At 52.4% G+C, this 18,477-nt stretch overlaps 1 protein-coding gene and 1 pseudogene across 2 annotated transcripts; one reads left to right on the top strand and one right to left on the bottom strand.

Annotated features, from left to right (window-relative positions):
* The first annotated feature begins 1,306 nt into the window (after positions 1 to 1,306).
* Positions 1,307 to 11,662, top strand: PPP1R18 (protein phosphatase 1 regulatory subunit 18). Of its 2 annotated transcripts, none has more exons than XM_008994115.6 (4): positions 1,307 to 1,400; positions 2,444 to 4,076; positions 8,686 to 8,896; positions 10,759 to 11,662. In XM_008994115.6, exons 2-4 carry the CDS (start codon positions 2,472 to 2,474, stop codon positions 10,776 to 10,778), a joined length of 1,836 nt encoding a protein of 611 aa, XP_008992363.4. In that variant the 5' UTR covers positions 1,307 to 1,400; positions 2,444 to 2,471; the 3' UTR covers positions 10,779 to 11,662. The 2 variants fall into 2 exon arrangements, with proteins under 2 accessions (XP_008992363.4, XP_035153391.3); XM_035297500.3 differs by having other exon boundaries at positions 1,307 to 1,657.
* Positions 11,663 to 14,685: 3,023 nt separating this feature from the next.
* LOC118153098 (casein kinase II subunit beta-like) lies at positions 14,686 to 15,458 on the bottom strand (annotated as a pseudogene).
* Positions 15,459 to 18,477: the final 3,019 nt, after the last annotated feature.

Raw genomic sequence — 18,477 nt, 5'->3', positions numbered from 1 at the left:
CACTACTTGCTACTTTATTCTCTGGGTCCAGCTCCATACTCTAAATTCTGAGTTTCAGCCACTGAACTCCAAGAGTCCACATCTCACCAGCAAGGAAGAGCAGGGTATGGAATTCATCTGTCTCCTCACTGTTTAGGGCATGGCATGCTCCCCTTCAACAGTCTCCTAGAAGGAAAGGATCTGCCCTGACCATTCCGCTGGCGGGCACCATTGCTTCTCTCTGTGCCTCTGGGATCCCCCTCCCACTTCGCCACCTCTGGCTTCCACTCCGAGAAGCTGGACCAGGGTCTGCAAGTTCAAAGGCAGTGGCTGTCCCTCCAGGCCCCACACCTTGCCTCAGCACTCCCGGCCCTAGTGTCTGCACCTCCTTAGGCCCTGCCTCTGAACCTAGTCAAGAGGATTCTCCCGTTCTTAACTTGGGGCTTCCTGTTCTGGATGCTCTGCAGGAAAATAAAAGCCTGATTTTTCTACGTACTGCATGTAGTCTGTCAGTGTCTCCCAAGCTGCAGGGCTGAGTTTGGGAAGGAAAGCCAGAGGGAGCCTGCGAGCCCGCGAAGTGGAGTCTGGGCAGCCACCACGCCCTCTGGCAACCGCTGGCCTTCGACCACCGCGCCCCCGCTGACCCGCCCCCACTTTGCCAGAGAGGCCGGGTCCCCATTCCTTCAAATCCCCTTCCCCCACTCCCCAACCCCGCAGCTGACCAAGAGACTCATGGGAGGCAGGTTGAAGCTAGAAAGAGTGGGGACAGCAGCTCTGGTAGGAGAACGAGCTTCCAAAACTGCTGGCTTCTGAGCGCCTCTCCTGCCGCCCCCTCCTCAAGGCCTCCTGGTGGCTGCCCTCGACCCGGCAAAAACAAAGACTGGCCGGAGAAGGCAAAATCGCGGGGAGGGCTGAGAGGCAGGAGATGGGAAGGGCGGGCCCGGCTCCTAGCAGCTGCCGCTTCCTCCCAAAGTCCCACGAGGGGCCTGAGTCACGGGCCACCGCCCTGGGTCGGCGAGCTGGGGGAAGGGATCTGGACACCTGGGTTCTTCAGGGCTACCGGGAGGGAAGCGGTTGAGGGCCCCTGGGGACACAGAGCAGAGGACCAGGGGTTGGGGCGAGTAGGGGGCAGTCCCAGAGCCAGTCCCACGCGCGGTGGGAGGGAGCCCCGCCCTCCCCTCGGGCTCCGCCCTGCGCCCCCTTCCCTCTCCTCATTGTCCTTAGACAAAGCGGTCGCCGCCCCCGCCCGGCCCCCTGATCTCTGTCTCCGTCCCTCCTCCTTTGCTGCCTCTTTCCCTCCTCCTCTCCCTCCTCCTCCCCTCCCTCCAGTCTCCGGATCTCCCTCGGTCCCTCTCTCCTCCTCTTCCTCTCTCTGGACGCCCGGCTCCTCCGCACCCCCTCCCAGGGGGGCCCCACGGCGTGTGAGTTGACTGAGGGGCTTAGACTTGGGGAGGGGGTGTCTCCTCGCTCCCGTCCCTGGCCCGGACCTTGGCTGTCTCCTCTTTGTGCCGAGATTGTCAGTCTGTGCAGCCAGAGCGGGGTGGAGACAGCTGGCTCTGTCACGGCTCCATGAGAGCGGGGACCGGGCATGGGACTCGCAGGCGCTGGAGAGAAGAGGCATGGAGCCGGCCCTCGGCACTCCGGGGTCGCCGGGCGCAGACGGCGGGGGAGGCAGGCGGTATTGACGGGACTGGGTGGGGGTGGATACCAGGGTTCTGGGAACGCGCTGGCAGCCCCGACGCCCGGGTTCCGAAAGTCCCGGGGTGGGTATTTCCCCCGACCCGCCTCGGGGGCGGAGTGCGGGGCAGAGGGGTGGGGGCTGGGGAGAGGCGTGGCCCCAGCGGCACTGGAAGCGGAGCAGGGACCTTTGGGGCCCGCGCTGAGACGCTCCCGGCCGCTACCGCCGCGCTCCCTTCCCCTCTTCCCTGGTTTCCCTTCTCCCCTAGACCTGCTCGCTCTCCGCTCCTCCCTGCCTCCTCGACACCCCCTCAGGTCCCGTTGCCCTCCTCGGGAGGGATTCCCGGTCCTTCCTTCCCACACTCACCTCCCTGGGGTATCGCTGAGGCAGCCAGGCCTGCACCCGGGTTCCCCTCATCCCTGCCCCTTTTCTCTTTTCACCCTCATAGCAACTTTTCTTTTCTCCCATTCTCTGTTTCCCACATCCTAGAGACTGTCTTTAATACGCATTAACCCTGTACTGCCACATCTGGCTCCTGTCCTCATTGCCTCCAATCTGGACTCTTCCTCTCACATCGCCCCCACCACCCCCAACTTGGGCTCATAACTTCTCTTCACTTTTTCCATTTCCCCTGTTCTCTGCCGTCCCTCTTTCCCTTGGTCCTCATCCTCAGCTCCTCTGCCCTGCTCGTGGTCCCACCTCTCCCCCTCCACTTCCTCCCCTCCCACCCTCAGTCTCACTCCCTGGGCCTCTCTGGAGCCTCTTCTTCCTGTTCTCTGCCCCCAGTGCTCCCTACCCTCACCTCAAGGCGACCATGACCACCATCCCAGACTGGAAGCTACAGCTGTTAGCCCGGCGCCGGCAGGAGGAGGCGTCCGTTAGAGGCCGGGAGAAGGCAGAACGGGAGCGCCTATCCCAGATGCCAGCCTGGAAGCGAGGGCTTCTGGAGCGCCGCCGGGCCAAGCTTGGGCTGTCCCCTGGGGAGCCTAGCCCTGTGCCAGGGACTGCAGAAGCCGGACCTGCAGACACAGATGAATCTGCGGTCCTTCAGGAGGCCATCGGGCCAGTGCACCAGAACCGATTCATCCGGCAGGAGCGGCAGCAGCAGCAGCAACGGAGTGAAGAGCTGCTAGCTGAGAGAAAGCCTGGATCTCTGGAGGCCCGGGAGCGGAGACCCAGCCCTGGGGAGATGCGGGATCAGAGCCCCAAGAGAAGAGAGTCAAGAGAAGAGAGACTAAGTCCCAGGGAGACCAGAGAGAGGAGGCTGGGGATAGGGGGAGCCCAAGAGTCGAGCCTGAGGCCTCTGGAGGCTCGGGACTGGAGGCAAAGCCCAGGAGAGGCGGGAGACAAGAGCTCCCGACTGTCAGAGGCACGGAAATGGAGGCTGAGTCCTGTAGAAACTCCAGAGCGGAGTCTGAGACTAGCAGAGTCTCGAGAGCAAAGCCCCAGAAGAAAAGAGGTGGAAAGTAGACTGAGCCCAGGGGAATCTGCCTACCCGAAGTTGGGCCTGACAGAGGCCCATAAATGGAGACCTGACTCCAGAGAGTCTCAGGAACAGAGTTTGGTACAACCAGAGGCAACAGAGTGGAGGCTGAGGTCAGGAGAAGAAAGAAAAGGCTACTCAGAAGAATGTAGGAGAAAAGAAGGGAGGCCAGTTCCAGGGGTGGCCCCAGAAGAGACTACAGAGCTGTCAGAGACCCTGACAAAGGAGGCCCAAGGCAGCAGTTCTGCAGGAGTGGAGGCTGCAGAACAGAGGCCTATGGGAGACAGTGAGAGGGGCATGAAGCCAACAGAAGGGTGGAAATGGACCCTGAACTCTGGGAACGCTCGAGAATGGACACCCAACGACAACGAGGCTCAAACTCAGAAACCAGAACCTCCAGAGTCAGTGGAAAAGCGTCTGGAGCCTCCCGGTGTGGAAGCTGGAGAAGGGGAGGCTGAGAAGGAGGAGGCGGGAGCTCAGGGCAGGCCTCTGAGAGCCCTGCAGAACTGCTGCTCTGTGCCCTCCCCCCTCCCACCAGAGGACGCTGGGACTGGAGGCCTGAGACAGCAGGAAGAAGAAGCAGTGGAACTCCAGCCCCCACCACCAGCCCCTCTATCTCCCCCACCCCCAGCCCCAGCTGCCCCCCAACCTCCTGGGGATCCCCTCATGAGCCGCCTGTTCTATGGGGTGAAAGCAGGGCCAGGGGTGGGGGCCCCCCGCCGCAGTGGACACACCTTCACCGTCAACCCCCGGCGGTCTGTGCTCCCTACGACTCCCCCAGCCACCCCAGCCTCTCCAGCCACAGCTGATGCTGCAGCCCTGGGGGCTGGGAAGAAGCGGTACCCAACTGCCGAGGAGATCTTGGTTCTGGGGGGCTACCTCCGTCTCAGCCGCAGCTGCCTTGCCAAGGGGTCCCCCGAAAGACACCACAAACAGGTAGGGGAACAGCCGAGCCAGACTTCTTAGAAGCCCACTTGTCAATTCTCTCTGGATGCCGGTCTTTCTTTTTTATACCCCTGTATTCTTGTTTTCCTCTATTATTTCTTGTCAATTCCTGCCACCACCCTTCCTCCCTTTGCACACACACCCTTCCTTCTCTGAGCCCTCCTTTTCCATTTTGAACCCAAAAGATCCTGTCCCAGCAAAGGCTGTCTCTGGGTGTGTCTCTTTCAGGGTGTGCCGGCTGCTCATTGTCCCTTCCCTCAGGCTCTGAGTTTCCTACCCGCTTTTCTTTCCTTCCTTTCCTGAGTTTGACCTGCCCCAGCCCATCCAGTGGGAGATCCCAAATGAACAAGCTTGATTCAGTGAGGGCAGGGTCACCAGGTGAAAATACTTGCAGTTTTTCTGGGGAGAAGGGGTAGGGAGCCTGGGGTGTGGAGGGGGTGAGTTTTGGGTTCTAGGGAGAAATTGCAGGGAGAAGTGAATGGAGGAAGTTCCAACTACCCCATGAGAAGGAGGGCAGAGCTGAATAGGGACATCCTAGGACGCAGGGGAGAGGAGAGATGGAACTGGGCTGGCCAAAGAGCAGAGAGAAGGCTTTTGAACCCTGAGTCTGCCCCATGGGAGAGACACAGAGAGGCCATTTGAAGTGGGTGACCTTGGGGTTGCACACCCCCAGCTGGGCCACTGCTTCAGACAGTGCTCCCTTCTCTCTTGGGACAAGAAAAGCCTTCTCTTCCAAAATACCCCCGTCCCTCACTCGCCCGTCCTTCCTCCCTGGGTTTCCCCTCCCTCCCCAGAACTGGCTCAGTGATCGGTTTTCCCCTCTCTTCCTGCCATCCTGGACTCTTCCACCCCTAGGGTAGCAAAAAAGAGAAGCGAATTTGGAGACAGTTTTGAGAGCAGGCACTGGCCAGGGAGCACAGTGGGAGTTCTGGACAGGGGTGAGGGTTGAGGCCAGCAGAGGGTCAGAGGTTAGACTTGCAACAAGGACCTGCAGGAAAGGGGGAGCAGCCAGGCTGACTCCCCTGGCCCTCACCTCACTTCTTCCTATGCACACCCATCTGTTTCCAGCTTGAAAATAGGGAGAGAGAGGTCCCACACTCAGACGTCTCTCCAGTCACACACGTCTCCTCAGAGCCTGGGAAGCGCAGTCTCATTCTCATCCATTTGTTAACATCCTCAGATTTGATTTTTTGTGTCCTCAGTGTCAGCAAGGAACCACAGGGACTAAAGATACTGGTTAAGTCCAGGGTGGAGGGGAGTTCATTTGACCCCCCCAATTCATCTTCATGTGAAGCTTAAGCTCCTGCCCCTGAGCCATGGTTGGGAACCTACCCTCCACCCTCTACCAGTTGTTTCCCACAGGGCTGGGCAGACGAAAAAGACAGAAGTCAGGAAATGGTACCAAGGAGAGGTGTTCAGAAAAGCCACTTCCTACTGAGGGAGGCTTATGCCTTTGGGGAAGAATGAGCAGAGGGAAGCATGAAGCTTTGGGGCTCAAAGCCCAGGGAGCATTCCAGGGGAGCCAGGAAGCAAGTGCAGGGCAGGACCTGTGCTGGTGACCATACCTAGGCCCAAGAGCAGGGGAGCCGGAAGCACATCGCCCAAACAGGAAGCCTGGGGTGGGGGCCGGAAGGCTGGTGGGGCTGAGTGGGGAACCCTGGGCCCTGGGCCTGCCAGAGCTGTGCTCAGGATGTGGTGAGAGAATAAGGAAGCAGCCGCTGCTGGGGTGGGGGTGGGGAGGAGACAGCACAGAGTTCCTCTGACCCAGATGCCTCGCCCTCCGCCTTCTCCCCTCTCTCAGCACCCTGGTATTCAGGGACTGGGTGCCTTGTCCCAGCTCTGCTGCAGCACACTGACTCAGGAATAGGAGATAGGAGGACCCTGCCACCAACCCCCTCTTCACCTTCCCTAAATAACTCATTTGCAGGCTAATTCCATCAAACTTATCCCTGCCATCAGGAGAGAAATCCCAGCCCTGCCACTGGAGCCAAGGGGATGGCAGTGGCTGGTGCGTACCCCAGAGGCCTCTTGGGCTGAGAGACCGGCCCCATTGTGACCTTATATAGCTGATGGGAGAGGAGCGAGTGAATCACACCCTCTCTACACCCGCTCCCCCACTCCCATGCAGGCTGTGCATTCCTGAGAAGCCCAGTCAGAAGTTTGTTGGGGTGAGGAGGCAGGGTGCGGGGGAGATAGAAACATAGACTGAGAGCAAATGAAATAAAATAAGTTCTTTTCAGAGTAGATAATAAACTACAGAGGTTATTATTCCAAAAGAGGATATGAGAAGAAAACAAAAATGGGTTCCCAGAAATGTGGGTAAATCTGTCAGTAACAGAAACCTAAGTAGTCCTTCCTGAGAACTTGGGGTATAAGCAGCCTGGCTGCTGTCGCTGGATTCTACCAGCAGTTCCACAGACATGAACGGGGGATCAACTGTGTACAGGCTAGCCCACCCCAGATTGTTTCCCCAGCATCGGTCCTCTGTTTGGATCTCATCTGAGGTTTGCACAAACCCTAACCTCTTGTGTTGTAGCAACTTCCAAGCTCCTTTGTTTTCTCTTTTATCTTTTTTTCTGAGATGTTCTTGCTATCTTGCAGCCTGGAGTTCAACAGCAAGATATCAGCTCACTGCAACCTGCACCTCCCAGGTTCAAGCGATTCTCCAGCCTCAGCCTCCTGAGTAGCTGGAACTATAGGCACACACCACCTTGCCCGGCTAATTTTAATATTTTTAGTAGAGACAGGGTTTCACCATGTTGGCTGGGCTGGTCTCGAACTCCTGTCCTCCAGTGATCCACTTGTCTTGCCCCCCCACCCCCGCAAAGTGCTGGGATTACAGGTGTGAGCCACCTTCCTCAGCCCCAAGATCCTTTCAACAGCAGACACAAATATAATAAATTAGTCAATTTTCTAGTAAGTTAGAAGGTGGTAAGTGATTATTAAAAAAAAATAGGACAGTGGAACTTAGAGGTTCAGGAGGTAGGGGGAGTGAATATGGAGACTTCAAAATAGGGTTATCAGGAGGGTCAGAGCCATACCGATATCTGGGGGAGTGTTCCAGGCAGGAGGAACAGCTAGTACTGTTCTGGTCCTGAGGTGGGAGTGCATGGATAGAACCAAGACCAGTGTGGTTGCAGTGGAGGAAGAGGCCAGAGACAAGGGGAGGGGTGACACATTGGGCGACCCTGTAGGTTTTGATCGGGCTCTGGCTTTTGCTCCAAGTAAGATGGGAAGACACTGCAGGGTTTGTAGCCAATAAGGCGTGACACATACAGCCCCTGAGTTCCACCTTCCCCTGGGGACCCAGGTGTCATATCTGATTTTTCCCTTTATTAGAAACAGCGTCACTGTATTGCCCAGGCTGGTCTTCAACTCCTGGGCTCAAGAAATCCTCCCACTTCAGCCTCCCAAAGTGCCGGGATTACAGGCATGAGCCACCGTGCCTGACTGCTGTCATATCTGATGCAGCTCTTAGCAATCACCTGCCCAGCCACCCTCCTGGCTCCTCTTTTCATACCTCAGTCCATTAGGGGACTCAGGGATGTGTACAGCTGGCCCCAAGTCTTCCCAACAGATGCCAGGGAAGGCCTGAGAAGATCATTTGGACCTTTCCAAGTAGTTCACATGGAATCCTCCTGCTGTCTCCCTAATCCCTTTGGCTCCTAGACTTAATCCCACCCTGCCCCTTCCCCCTGAGCTTCTTAAGAGGGCAAAGGGGAAGGGTAGAAAGGCAGTCAGAACAGCTGGGACTCTCCTGCTCTTGGGACAGTGTGATTACCAAGGGTTTTCTGTGCCCTATCTGGTCTTCTGTCTCTGTACCTGTCCCTTCGGACACACTGTCGACCCCCACCCCAGGTCTGTGTGGACTTTCCTTTCTGCCATTGTCATCTCCCCCAGCATTTCAGGGTTTCAGAGGCTCACCTTTCCCGTGTGTTGCAGAAGTCTCTTGGTTCCTCTGGGCCTTTCTGTTCGTCTCCCATCTCTTCCCAGGCCCTAGACCCCCTTTGCTATGGATAGGAGAGAGGAATAAGGGGAGTGGGAGGGAACAGGTGCCCAGGGTCCTGAGTTTTGCATAGGACAGCAAGGGGCTGTGGATATGAAAACCTTACTTTTGGCTGAGACTCACTCCCCAGCTAGTTCCTTCCCCACTGGCCAGCCTGCTGGCTCCTCCGGGAAATCTACTCCACTGCCCCAAGGTGCCCAAAGACTCAGTTCTGATCATAAGACTTGTTTCCATGTATTTTAATTTCTTTTTACCCCTCTGCCTCCCACAGTCGAAGGAGCAGGGACCTTGGTCCTATATTATTCACTCTGCCTCCCAAGCCCCTGCCAATGTACAGGGCAAAGTCTGATGTTTTGAAATGCTATGATCGAAGAGGGAAGCTCTAGGATTGGAGAGTCAGTATGGAAAGGAAAACTGGATCCCAGAGTGGATGGGGACAGTGAGTGGGGTGCTTAAGTCCAGCCCCAACACCATGTTCCACGTGTCCCACCTGCCCCCTTGTAGACTCCCCCTCAACCCCGGATTCCCCTGCAACCCCCCACGGGTTTCTCCCTCACTGACCTTGTCTCCTGCCCCCTTTTTTCCCTCCTTCAGCTTAAGATCTCCTTCAGCGAGACAGCCCTGGAGACCACGTACCAATACCCCTCCGAGAGTTCGGTACTGGAGGAGTTGGGCCCGGAGCCTGAGGTCCCCAGTTCCCCCAACCCCCCAGCAACCCAACCCGACGATGAAGAGGATGAGGAAGAGCTGCTGCTACTGCAGCCAGAGCTCCAGGGCGGGCTTCGCACCAAGGCCCTGATTGTGGGTAAGCAGAGGCTCCGCCGGCCCGAGGGCGCCCCCTGCTGTCAGATTGGGCGCTGTGGTCCAGGAGGGAAGAGAAGGGAGGGACTTCATGTAGGCGCTTGGAAGGGGCTTGGCAGGTCCTCTGGTCCAACCTGCTCCTTTAACAGATGAGCAAACTGAGGTCCCAGGAAATGAAATACACACTGAGTCTTCAGGTTTCAAAACCAGAACACTTCCCAAGTCCTGTAATCTGGTTAAAACCACAGGGTGGGTGAACAGGCCTGAGTTGGAATTTCAGCTTGTCTCCTAATTGTGTAATCTCAGAGAAACCGTCTGATCTCTGGCTTTAGTGTATTATTTATGAAATGAAGTTAATGATAACTACCTCCTGTGGCTCGTGCCTGTAATTCCAGCACTTCAGGAGGCCAAGATGGGTGGATCGCTTGAGCCTAGGAGTTCAAGATCAGCCTAGGCAACATGGCAAAATCCTGTCTCTACAAAAAAATACAAAAATTAGTCAGGTGTGGTGGTACACAGTTGTGGTTCCAGCTACTCAGGAGGCTGAGGTGGGAGGATCGCTTGACTTCAGGAGTTGGAGGCTGCAATGAGCTGACTGCAGTGTACCACCACTGCACTCCAACCTGGGCAACAGAGGAAGACCCTGTCTCAAAAGAAATAAACAGGCCTGGCACAGTGGCTTACACCTGTAATCCCAGCACTTTGGGAGGCCAAGGCAGGTGGATCACTCAAGGTCGGAAGTTCAAGAGCAGCCTGGCCAACATGGTGAAACCCTGTCTCTACTAAAAATACAAAAATTGGCCAGGCATGGTGGCTCATGCTTACAATCCTAGTACTTTGGGAGGCCAAGGCGGGTGGATCACCTGAGGTCAGGAGTTCGACACAAGCCTGGCCAACATGGTGAAACCCCATCTCAAAAAAATAAAATAAAATAAATTAAATAGGCCAGGTGTGGCGGCTCACGCCTATAATCTCAGCACTTTGGGAGGCCGAGGTGGGTGGATCACCTGAGGTTAGGAGTTCAAGCCCAGCCCAGCCAACATGGTGAAACCCTGTCTTTAAAAAAAATAATTAATTAAATAAATAAAAATACAAAACTTAGCCAGGCATGGAGGTGGACACCTGTAATCCCTGTTACTTGGGAGACCAAGGCAGGAGAATCCCTTGAACCTGGAAAGCAGAGGTTGCACTGAGCTGAGATGGTGCCAGTACACTCCTGCCTGGGCAACAGACAGAGACTCCATCACAAAAAAAAAAAAAAAAAAAAAAGCTACTTCCTGGAGTTGTTGAAAAGAAAGTTATTTATTTATTTATTTGAGACAGACTCTTCCTCTGTCATCCAGACTGGAATCCAGTGACACAATCTCGACTCACTGCAACCTCTGCCTCTCAAGTTCAAGTGATTCTCATTCCTCAGCCTCCAGAGTAGCTGGGATTACAGGCATGTACCATCACATCTGGCTAATTATTGTATTTTTAGTGGAGATGGGATTTCGCCATGTTGGCTGGGCTGGTCTTGTACTCCTGACCTCAAGTGATCCTCCTGCCTCAGCCTCCCAAAGTGCTGGGATTAGATTAAGTAATTTTTGTGAAGCGCCGAGAGCCACAGCTGGATATCAAATTACTTACTCTTTCCTGGAGTTATGGTAAGATTAAACAGTTGGAAGGATGCCTGGCACAGAGTTCAAGCTAAATGAGAGATGGATGATGTTATTGGTGGGAAGGTGCTTTAGATATGAAAGCTATTATAAGACTTCCTGCATGCCAACTGCCCTTCAATTTGTGTGCGGGGGCGGGGGGGGGAAAGGAGGGCAGGAAGTAGAGGCTCTCACTCATTCTCTGTCATTATTGCCTCCTCTCCCATAGATGAGTCCTGCCGGCGGTGACCATCTTCCAATATAGGGATATACGTCCCTCCTTCCTATAACTGAAGATCCTGGAGCCTGGAAGATTCAGGGCAGACAGACCCTAATAATGAGCCTGGCAGGGAAGGGCAACCACCGTCTTCTAACTTGCTTTCCCCACCCTGTTTCTGGGGGCAGAGCCAATTGCCCAATTTCTACCCTAATCCGAAATCCCTAGTGTGGGTGGGGTTAAACGTGCTGGTGCATCCTAGGTGATCCAAGAGTGAGCACCAAGTCCTGAGAAGGAGCACGGAACTCCCGGAGGGTGGAGATGGAGCACCTGCCCCCGCCCCCGTGGCAGGGTACGCTCTTCCCATAGCCTTCCTCCCCACCATCCCGTGGGGGATCTCAGGATTTAAGCACTCGTTTCTCTGGGAGGCCCAGACCCCATTCCATTTATAGACACATCTCCTTTATTTCCTAAGTCACTGCCCCTTTGTTTACAGTTCCTGCCTCCTGTCTTGACCACAGCCTGGTTTACAAATTCCACCAGCTCCCAGCTCCACCTGCCAAAGTCCCAGGTTTACAAGCCACACTTACTTGCTGTGTCTGCGTGGAATTCTCTCCTCTGTCCCCTCTTATCTCCTCATTGGAGTGGCCTGAAGGTGCGGCTTCCTCCACTTTTTCTCAGTATTACTTTGCCTCAGTTTTCCCCAAGAGGGAAGGCTGGAAATCTTAACTCTGTATCCCTTGATAGTTATTTAATTCTGTTTCTCCTAGTGGTTCACAATTGAACTGAACTGAGATGGTGTGGGGTGGTGAAGGAGACACCTCACCTCTCCTCTCCCATTGTGCCTCCTTTATCAATTGCCTGTTTTGTTTTGTTTGTTTTTTAACTTTCCATAATAAAATGGAGTTTTCTCCAACTCTTCTGCTTCTCCTTATTTATTTATTTAGGATGGAGTGTTGCTCTTGTTGCCTAGGCTGGAGTGCAATGGCGCAGTCTCGGCTTACCGCAACCTCTGCCTCCCAGGTTCGAGCGATTCTCCTGGCTTAGCCTCCCAAGTAGCTGGGATTACAGGCATGTGCCACCACGCCCGGTTAATTTTTTGCTTTTATAGTAGAGATAGGGGTTCACCATGTTGGCCAGGCTGGTCTCAAACTCATGGCCTCATGATCCTCTGCCTCAGTCTCCCAAAGTGCTGTGATTACAGGCATGAGCCACTGCAGCATCCAGCTTGCTTCTCCTTTAGAAAAAAAGTGGGGGGAGGTGGGCGCAGTGGCTCATGCCTGTAATCCCAGCACTTTGGGAGGCTGAAGCAGTTGAATCACCTGAGGTCAGGAGTTCAAGACCAGCCTGGCCAACGTGGTGAAACCCTATCTCTACTAAAAATATAAAAATTAGCTGGGTGTGTTGGTGGGTGCCTGTAATCCCAGCTACTTGGGAGGCTGAGACAAGAGAGTCACTTGAACCTGGGAGGCAGAGGTTGTAGTGACCCAAGACTGCCACTTGCACTCCAGCCTGAGCAACAAGAGCAAGATTCTGTCTCAAAAAAAAAAAAAAAAAGCTTAAAAAAAGAAAAATAAGGCCGGGCGCGGTGGCTCACGTCTGTAATCCCAGCACTTTGGGAGGCCGAGGCGGGTGGATCATGAGGTCAAGAGATCGAGACCATCCTGGTCAACATGGTGAAACCCTGTTTCTACTAAAAATACCAAAAAAAAAAAAAAAATTAGCTGGACATGGTGGCTCGTGCCTGTAATCCCAGCTACTCAGGAGGCTGAGACAGGAGAATTGCCTGAACCCAGTAAGCAGAGGTTGCAGTGAGCCGAGATCGAGCCATTGCACTCCAGCCTGGGTAACAAGAGCGAAACTCTGTCTCAAAAAAAAAAAAAAGAAAAATAATAAGGTATGTGAAGGGAGGCTCTGGTGGCTGGCAGAGAGGAAAATGATGGGGGATGAACCAGGAACTGAGCACCGACATGTAAAAAGGGGTCTGGAAAGCTGTGTATGGGTTTCATCCAGGACAAGCAGATTACATAAGAAAGGGCAGTTGAAGTGTCCACTAGACTGGAAGTACCATGAGGGCTGACTACATCAGCTGGATTCACTGCAATATCCCACACCTATCAACTAGTAGACACAAAATTATTTCTAGAATGAATCACAACAAATGAATGAATAGATGAAATGGGTTGAAATTCTAGAAGCAGAGGACACTGAGTCAAAGAGTTCTAGTTTTCAAAAGCCTGCTGCCATGCAGGCAGCTAGGTAGTGTATAACACACAACCGATGTGGCTAATTCAGGGATATTTACTCCAAGAGTTGGGGCCATAACTAGTAAATCTGAAATTGCTGCAAAATGAAGTATGTACAGGAGTGCAGTTTCCTGGAAAAAGTTCTCCATTGATAAGACAATGGATTTTTACATCCTTAAAGGTTTACAAACCATCTTGATAATTAATGACTTTCCTGTCCATATAGTTGATATTCGAGATTTTCCCATTTCAAAGAATATCTTATATAAATGTGTAACATCAATATTTTAATCGCCAGGTGTTTTTGTTTGTTGTAAGCTCTCCAGGCTAATAAAGACAAGGTTGGGTATTCACAGTCCTTCTGCCACTACAAGTTGCTACTCGCAGACCGGTCAGAGGATACCCCACCCTTTTACAAAAAAAAACAAATGTATCGGGTGCGGTGGCTCACGCCTATAATCCCAGCACTTTGGGAGGCTGAGGCAGGTGGATCACTCAGGAGATCAAGACCATCCTGGCTAACAAAGTGAAACCCTGTCTCTACTAAAAATAAAAAAAAATTAGTCGAGCGTGGGGCAGGCGCCTGTGCTCCCATCTACTTGGGGGGCTGAGACAAGAGAATCCCTCGAACCCAGGAGGTAGAGGTTGCAGTGAACCAAGATCATGCCACTGCACTCCAGCCTGGGCAACAAGAGCAAAACTCCAACACACACACACACACACACACACACACACACACACACACACACAGAGAGAGAGAGAGAGAGAGAGAGAGAAACAATGTTTCATTTCCTAACAGTAGGTTCTGGTAACTCCAATTAACGATAAAGGTATGAGGCAGAATCAAACAAATCAGACAGCAGAGCATCAAGTGACAAGTTCAGCTTTTTTCTTTTCTTTTCTTTTTTGTGAGAGAGTCTCGCTCTGTTGTCCAAATTAGAGTGCCGTGCTGAGATCTCTGCTCACTGCAACCTCTGCCTCCCGGGTTCAAGCAATTCTCCTGCCTCAGCCTCCTGAGTAGCTGAAATTACAGGTGCCTACTGTCATGCCCAGCTTTTTGTATTTTTAGTAGATACGGGGTTTCTCCATGTTGGTCAGGCTGGTCTCAAATTCCTGACCTTGGGATCCGCCTGTCTCAGCCTTCCAAAGTGCTAGGATTACAGGCATAAGCCACTGCACTAGGCTTCTGTGTGTGTGTGTGTGTGTGTGTGTGTGTGTGTGTGTTTGTGTGTGTGTGTGTGATGGAGTTTTGCTCTTGTTGCCCAAGCTGGAGTGCCACGGCATGATCTCAGCTCACCCACTGCCACCTCCGCTTCCCAATTCCAAGCAATTCTCCTGCCTCAGCCTCCTGAGTAGCTGGGATTACAGGCATGCGCCAGCTAAGTTTTATATTTTTAGGAGAGACTGGGTTTCACCATGTTGGCCAAGATGGCCTTGATTTGCTGACCTCATGATCTGCCCACCTCAGCCTCCCAAAGTGCTGGAATTACAGGTGTGAGCCACTACACCAGGCATATTTTTACACATTTTTTTTTGGTCTTTTCTCCCTTCCTTTTTGTAGAGAACAGGGTCTTGCTATACTACCCAGGCAGATCTTAAACTCCTGGGCTCAAGCTATCCTCCCACCTCTACCTCCCTAAGCTGGGATTACAGGTGTGAACCACTGTGCCTGGCCAGGCATATTTTTTTTTCTACCACTTTATTTCATATTCCCACCACAATAATGACTCCTTTAATTTAAACTAAAAACCATACAGGGTTTCTGAAATGGTGGTAAAAAGGAAAGGAAGTGTCAAAGACTGCAGGACAGGTTGGGTGGGGAATCAGCGAATCGTCTTGACTGGGCTCTTGAAGTTGCTGGCGGCTTGGAGCTGCAGCTGGTAGGCCGTCGGGTGGATCTCGAAACCGTAGAGCCTGGGCACAAACTGGTTGGCAGGTTGTTTGGGCCGGTACTCGGGATGCACTATGAAAAGCATGTGAGGGAAACCAGTGCCAAAATAGGCGTCATCCATGTGATGGTGCTGCGATGACTTGGGTGTGTACACATCCATGCACTTGGGGCAGTAGAGCTTCACCATGGCTTCACCTGGGATGTCTGAAGGCCAATGGGAAGCATTGGCTGGTTCTCACAGTACACACGGGGACAGTAGCCAAAGTCTCCCTGCTGGTACTTTTCCAACATCTGGGCGATGCCAGGGTTGGGAAGGATGTAGTGGGTGTGGATCAATCCATAAAGCATCTCGGCTGCCTGCTCAATCCAGTCACTCTGGTTGGGGTTGTCTCCCAGTTCTTCATCAGGCTCCAGGTCCAAGATCATATCTAGAGCTTGTCGATAGGAGGGACCTGCTCATTGAGTCCAGTAAGATTAAATTTGTCCTGGATGTAGTCTTCAACCACTTCACAGAATTCATTGCCACAGAGCCCACAGAACCATGAAATCCAGGCCACCTCCTCTGAGCTGCTCATCTTCACATCAGCCGAGGTGGTGCCAGCCATTCTGCTAGTCCCCTTGCACTTCTCCATTTTTTGTTATGCTCTAAGAGTGACCTTAGAACCCTGATCAGAGTAATGGTGAGGGGCAGGCGTGATGTTATTTCATTTCACAGCTTCTCGGCATTCCACAGGTTTCCCTCCGCCTCCTGAGGGCCTTTCCTAAACTAACCCAGAGAGTGGATTCTCAGCTCCCGAAAATGGGCTTGGAGTGGGGAGCCACATTGAGGAAGGCAAAGGGCACCGTTAGGTAAAAGTAGGACCCCAACTGACAGATCCTGGTGCTCACGCCAGCTGGGCCCAGACATTTTTAAGGCATAGTCTCGGTCTGTTGGAGTGCAGAGGACTGATCTAGGCTCACTGCAACCTCTGGCTTTCAGGCTTAAGTGATTCTCCTGTCCCAGCCTTCAGAGTAGCTGGGATTACAGGTGCACACCTCCACACCTGACTAATTTTTTGTATTTTTGTAGAGACTGGGGGGTCTCACCATATTGCCCAGGCTGGTCTCAAACCCCTGAGCTCCAGAGATCCTCCTGCCTCAACCTCCGAAAGTGCTGGGATTATAGGAAGAGCCACTGCACCTGGCTTTGCTTATTTATTTTCAGGTTTTTTTTGCTACGAAGTTTCACTGTGTTACCCAGGCCTCCTGGGTTCAAGCAATTCTCCTGCTTCAGCCTCCCGAGTAGCTGGGATTATAGGCGCCTGTCACCACATCCAACTAATTTTTGTATTTTTAGTAGCGATGGGGTTTCGCCATGTTGGCCAGGCTGGTCTCGAACTTCTGACCTCGTGATCTGCCCGCCTTGACCTCTCACAGTGCTGGGATTACAGGCATGAGTCACCGCAACCAGCCGGCCTTACTTATTTTTAAATAAGCAGCCACCGGTGATTTTCTCAAGCTGTTGGCAAAAATGCAGAACACAGTTTGCCCATTCCTTAGTTTGGAGATTTTGTCTTTAACAACTTTCCCAGTTTCCCAGTTTCTTCCTGTTCAGAGGTCTTCCCTTATGTCTGACCTGTTTTCACTCCTGCTACAGACAAACCAGTCCTAAGTCCTAGCAAAAGTCACTTTTTTTTTTTTTTGAAATGGAGTCTTACTCTGTTGCCCAGGCTGGAGTGCAGTGGCACCATCTCGACTCACTGAAACCTCTGCCACCCAGGTTGAAACGATTCTTCTGCCTCAGCCTCCTGAGTAGCTGGGACTATAGGTGCACGTCACCACGCCTGGGTAATTTTTTTTTTTTTTTTTGAGACAGAGTTTCACTCTTGTTACCCGGGCTGGAGTGCAACAGCACAATCTTGGCTCACCGCAACCTCCGCCTCCTGGGTTCAGGCAATTCTCCTGCCTCAGCCTCCTGAGTAGCTGGGATTACAGGCACACGCCACCATGCCCAGCTAATTTTTTTGTATTTTTAGTAGAGATGGGGTTTCACCATGTTGACCAGGATGGTCTCGATCTCTTGACCTCATGATTCACCCGCCTCGGCCTCCCAAAGTGCTGGGATTACAGATGTGAGCCACCGCTCTTGGCTTTTTGTATTTTTTTAAATTGCATTTTAGGTTTGGGGTACATGTGCAGAACATGCATGATAGTTGCATAGGTACACACGTGGCAGTGTGATTTGCTGCCTTCCTCCCCTTCACCCACATCTGGCATTTCTCCCCATGCTATCCCTCCCCAGCTCTCCCCCCAAGCTGTCCCTCCCCTATTCCCCCCAATAGACCCCAATGTGTAGTGCTCCCCTCCCTGTGTCCATGTGTTCTCATTGTTCATCACCTGCCTATGAGTGAGAACATGCGGTATTTCATTTTCTGTTCTTGTGTCAGTTTGCTGAGAATGATGTTCTCCCGATTCATCCATGTCCCTACAAAGGACACAAACTCATGGTTTTTGATTGCTGCATAATATTCCATGGTGTATATGTGCCACATTTTCCTAGTCCAGTCTATCATTGATGGGCACTTGGGTTGGTTCCAGGTCTTTGCTATGGTAAACAGTGCTGCAATGAACATTCGTGTGCATGTGTCCTTATAGTAGAATGATTTATAGTCTTTTGGATATATACCCAGTAATGGGATTGCTGGGTCAAATGGAATTTCTATTTCTAGGTCCTCGAGGAGTCGCCACACTATCTTCCACAATGGTTGAGCTAATTTACACTCCCACCAGCAGTGTAAAAGTGTTCCTATTTCTCCACATCCTCTCCAGCATCTGCTGTCTCCAGATTTTTTAATGATTGCCATTCTAACTGGTGTGGGATGGTATCTCAATGTATTTTGATTTGCATTTCTCTAATGACCAATGATGATGAGCATTTTTTCGTACGTTTGTTGGCCTCATGTATGTCTTCTTTTGTAAAGTGCCTGTTCATATCCTTTGCCCATTTTTGAATGGGCTTGTTTGTTTTTTTCTTGTAAATCTGTTTTAGTTCTTTGTAAATTCTGGATTGTATTTTTTTTTTTAATTTGAGATGGAATCTCACTCTGTTGTCCAGGCTGGAGTGCAGTGGTGCTATCTCAGCTCACTGCAACCTCTGCCTCCCCGGTTCAAGCGTTTCTCCTGCCTCAACCTCCTGAGTAGCTGGGATTACAGGCGCCCACCACCACACCCGGCTAATTTTTTGTATTTTTAGTAGAGACGGAGTTTCATCATGTTGGATCAGGCTGGTCTCAAACTCCTGACCTCAGGTGATCCTCTCGCCTCGGACTCCCAAAGTGCTGACATTACAGAGGTGAGCCAGAGATCACACCTCGCCAGGCCAGGTAATTTTTGTATTTTCAGTAGGGGCAGGGTTTCGCCATCTTGGCCAGGCTGGCCTTGAATTCCTCACCTCAGGTGATCCTCCCGCCTCGGCCTCCTAAAGTTCTGGGATTACAGGCGTGAGCCACGGCGCCCGGCCAACACTGCTAATGTATTTTATGAACATGGACCCGATCTAACAATTTGAAATAGAATCTCGGTTCCCCCCTTACTTTGTATAGTTTTTGGCTCTGT

Source organism: Callithrix jacchus, chromosome 4 (assembly GCF_049354715.1).
Source record: "Callithrix jacchus isolate 240 chromosome 4, calJac240_pri, whole genome shotgun sequence".
Lineage (NCBI taxonomy): Eukaryota > Metazoa > Chordata > Mammalia > Primates > Cebidae > Callithrix > Callithrix jacchus.
The sequence above is the reverse complement of the archived record's forward strand: the minus strand, read 5'-3'. Positions and strand labels throughout refer to the sequence as shown.

Coding starts and splice junctions, on each gene's coding strand:
- PPP1R18 (XM_035297500.3), top strand. CDS start 1,599: ATGGAGCCGGCCCTCGGCACTCCGGGGTCGCCGGGCGCAGACGGCGGG. Junction 4,077..8,685: donor CCGAAAGACACCACAAACAG/GTAGGGGAACAG, acceptor TCCCTCCTTCAG/CTTAAGATCTCCTTCAGCGA. Junction 8,897..10,758: donor CACCAAGGCCCTGATTGTGG/GTAAGCAGAGGC, acceptor CCTCTCCCATAG/ATGAGTCCTGCCGGCGGTGA.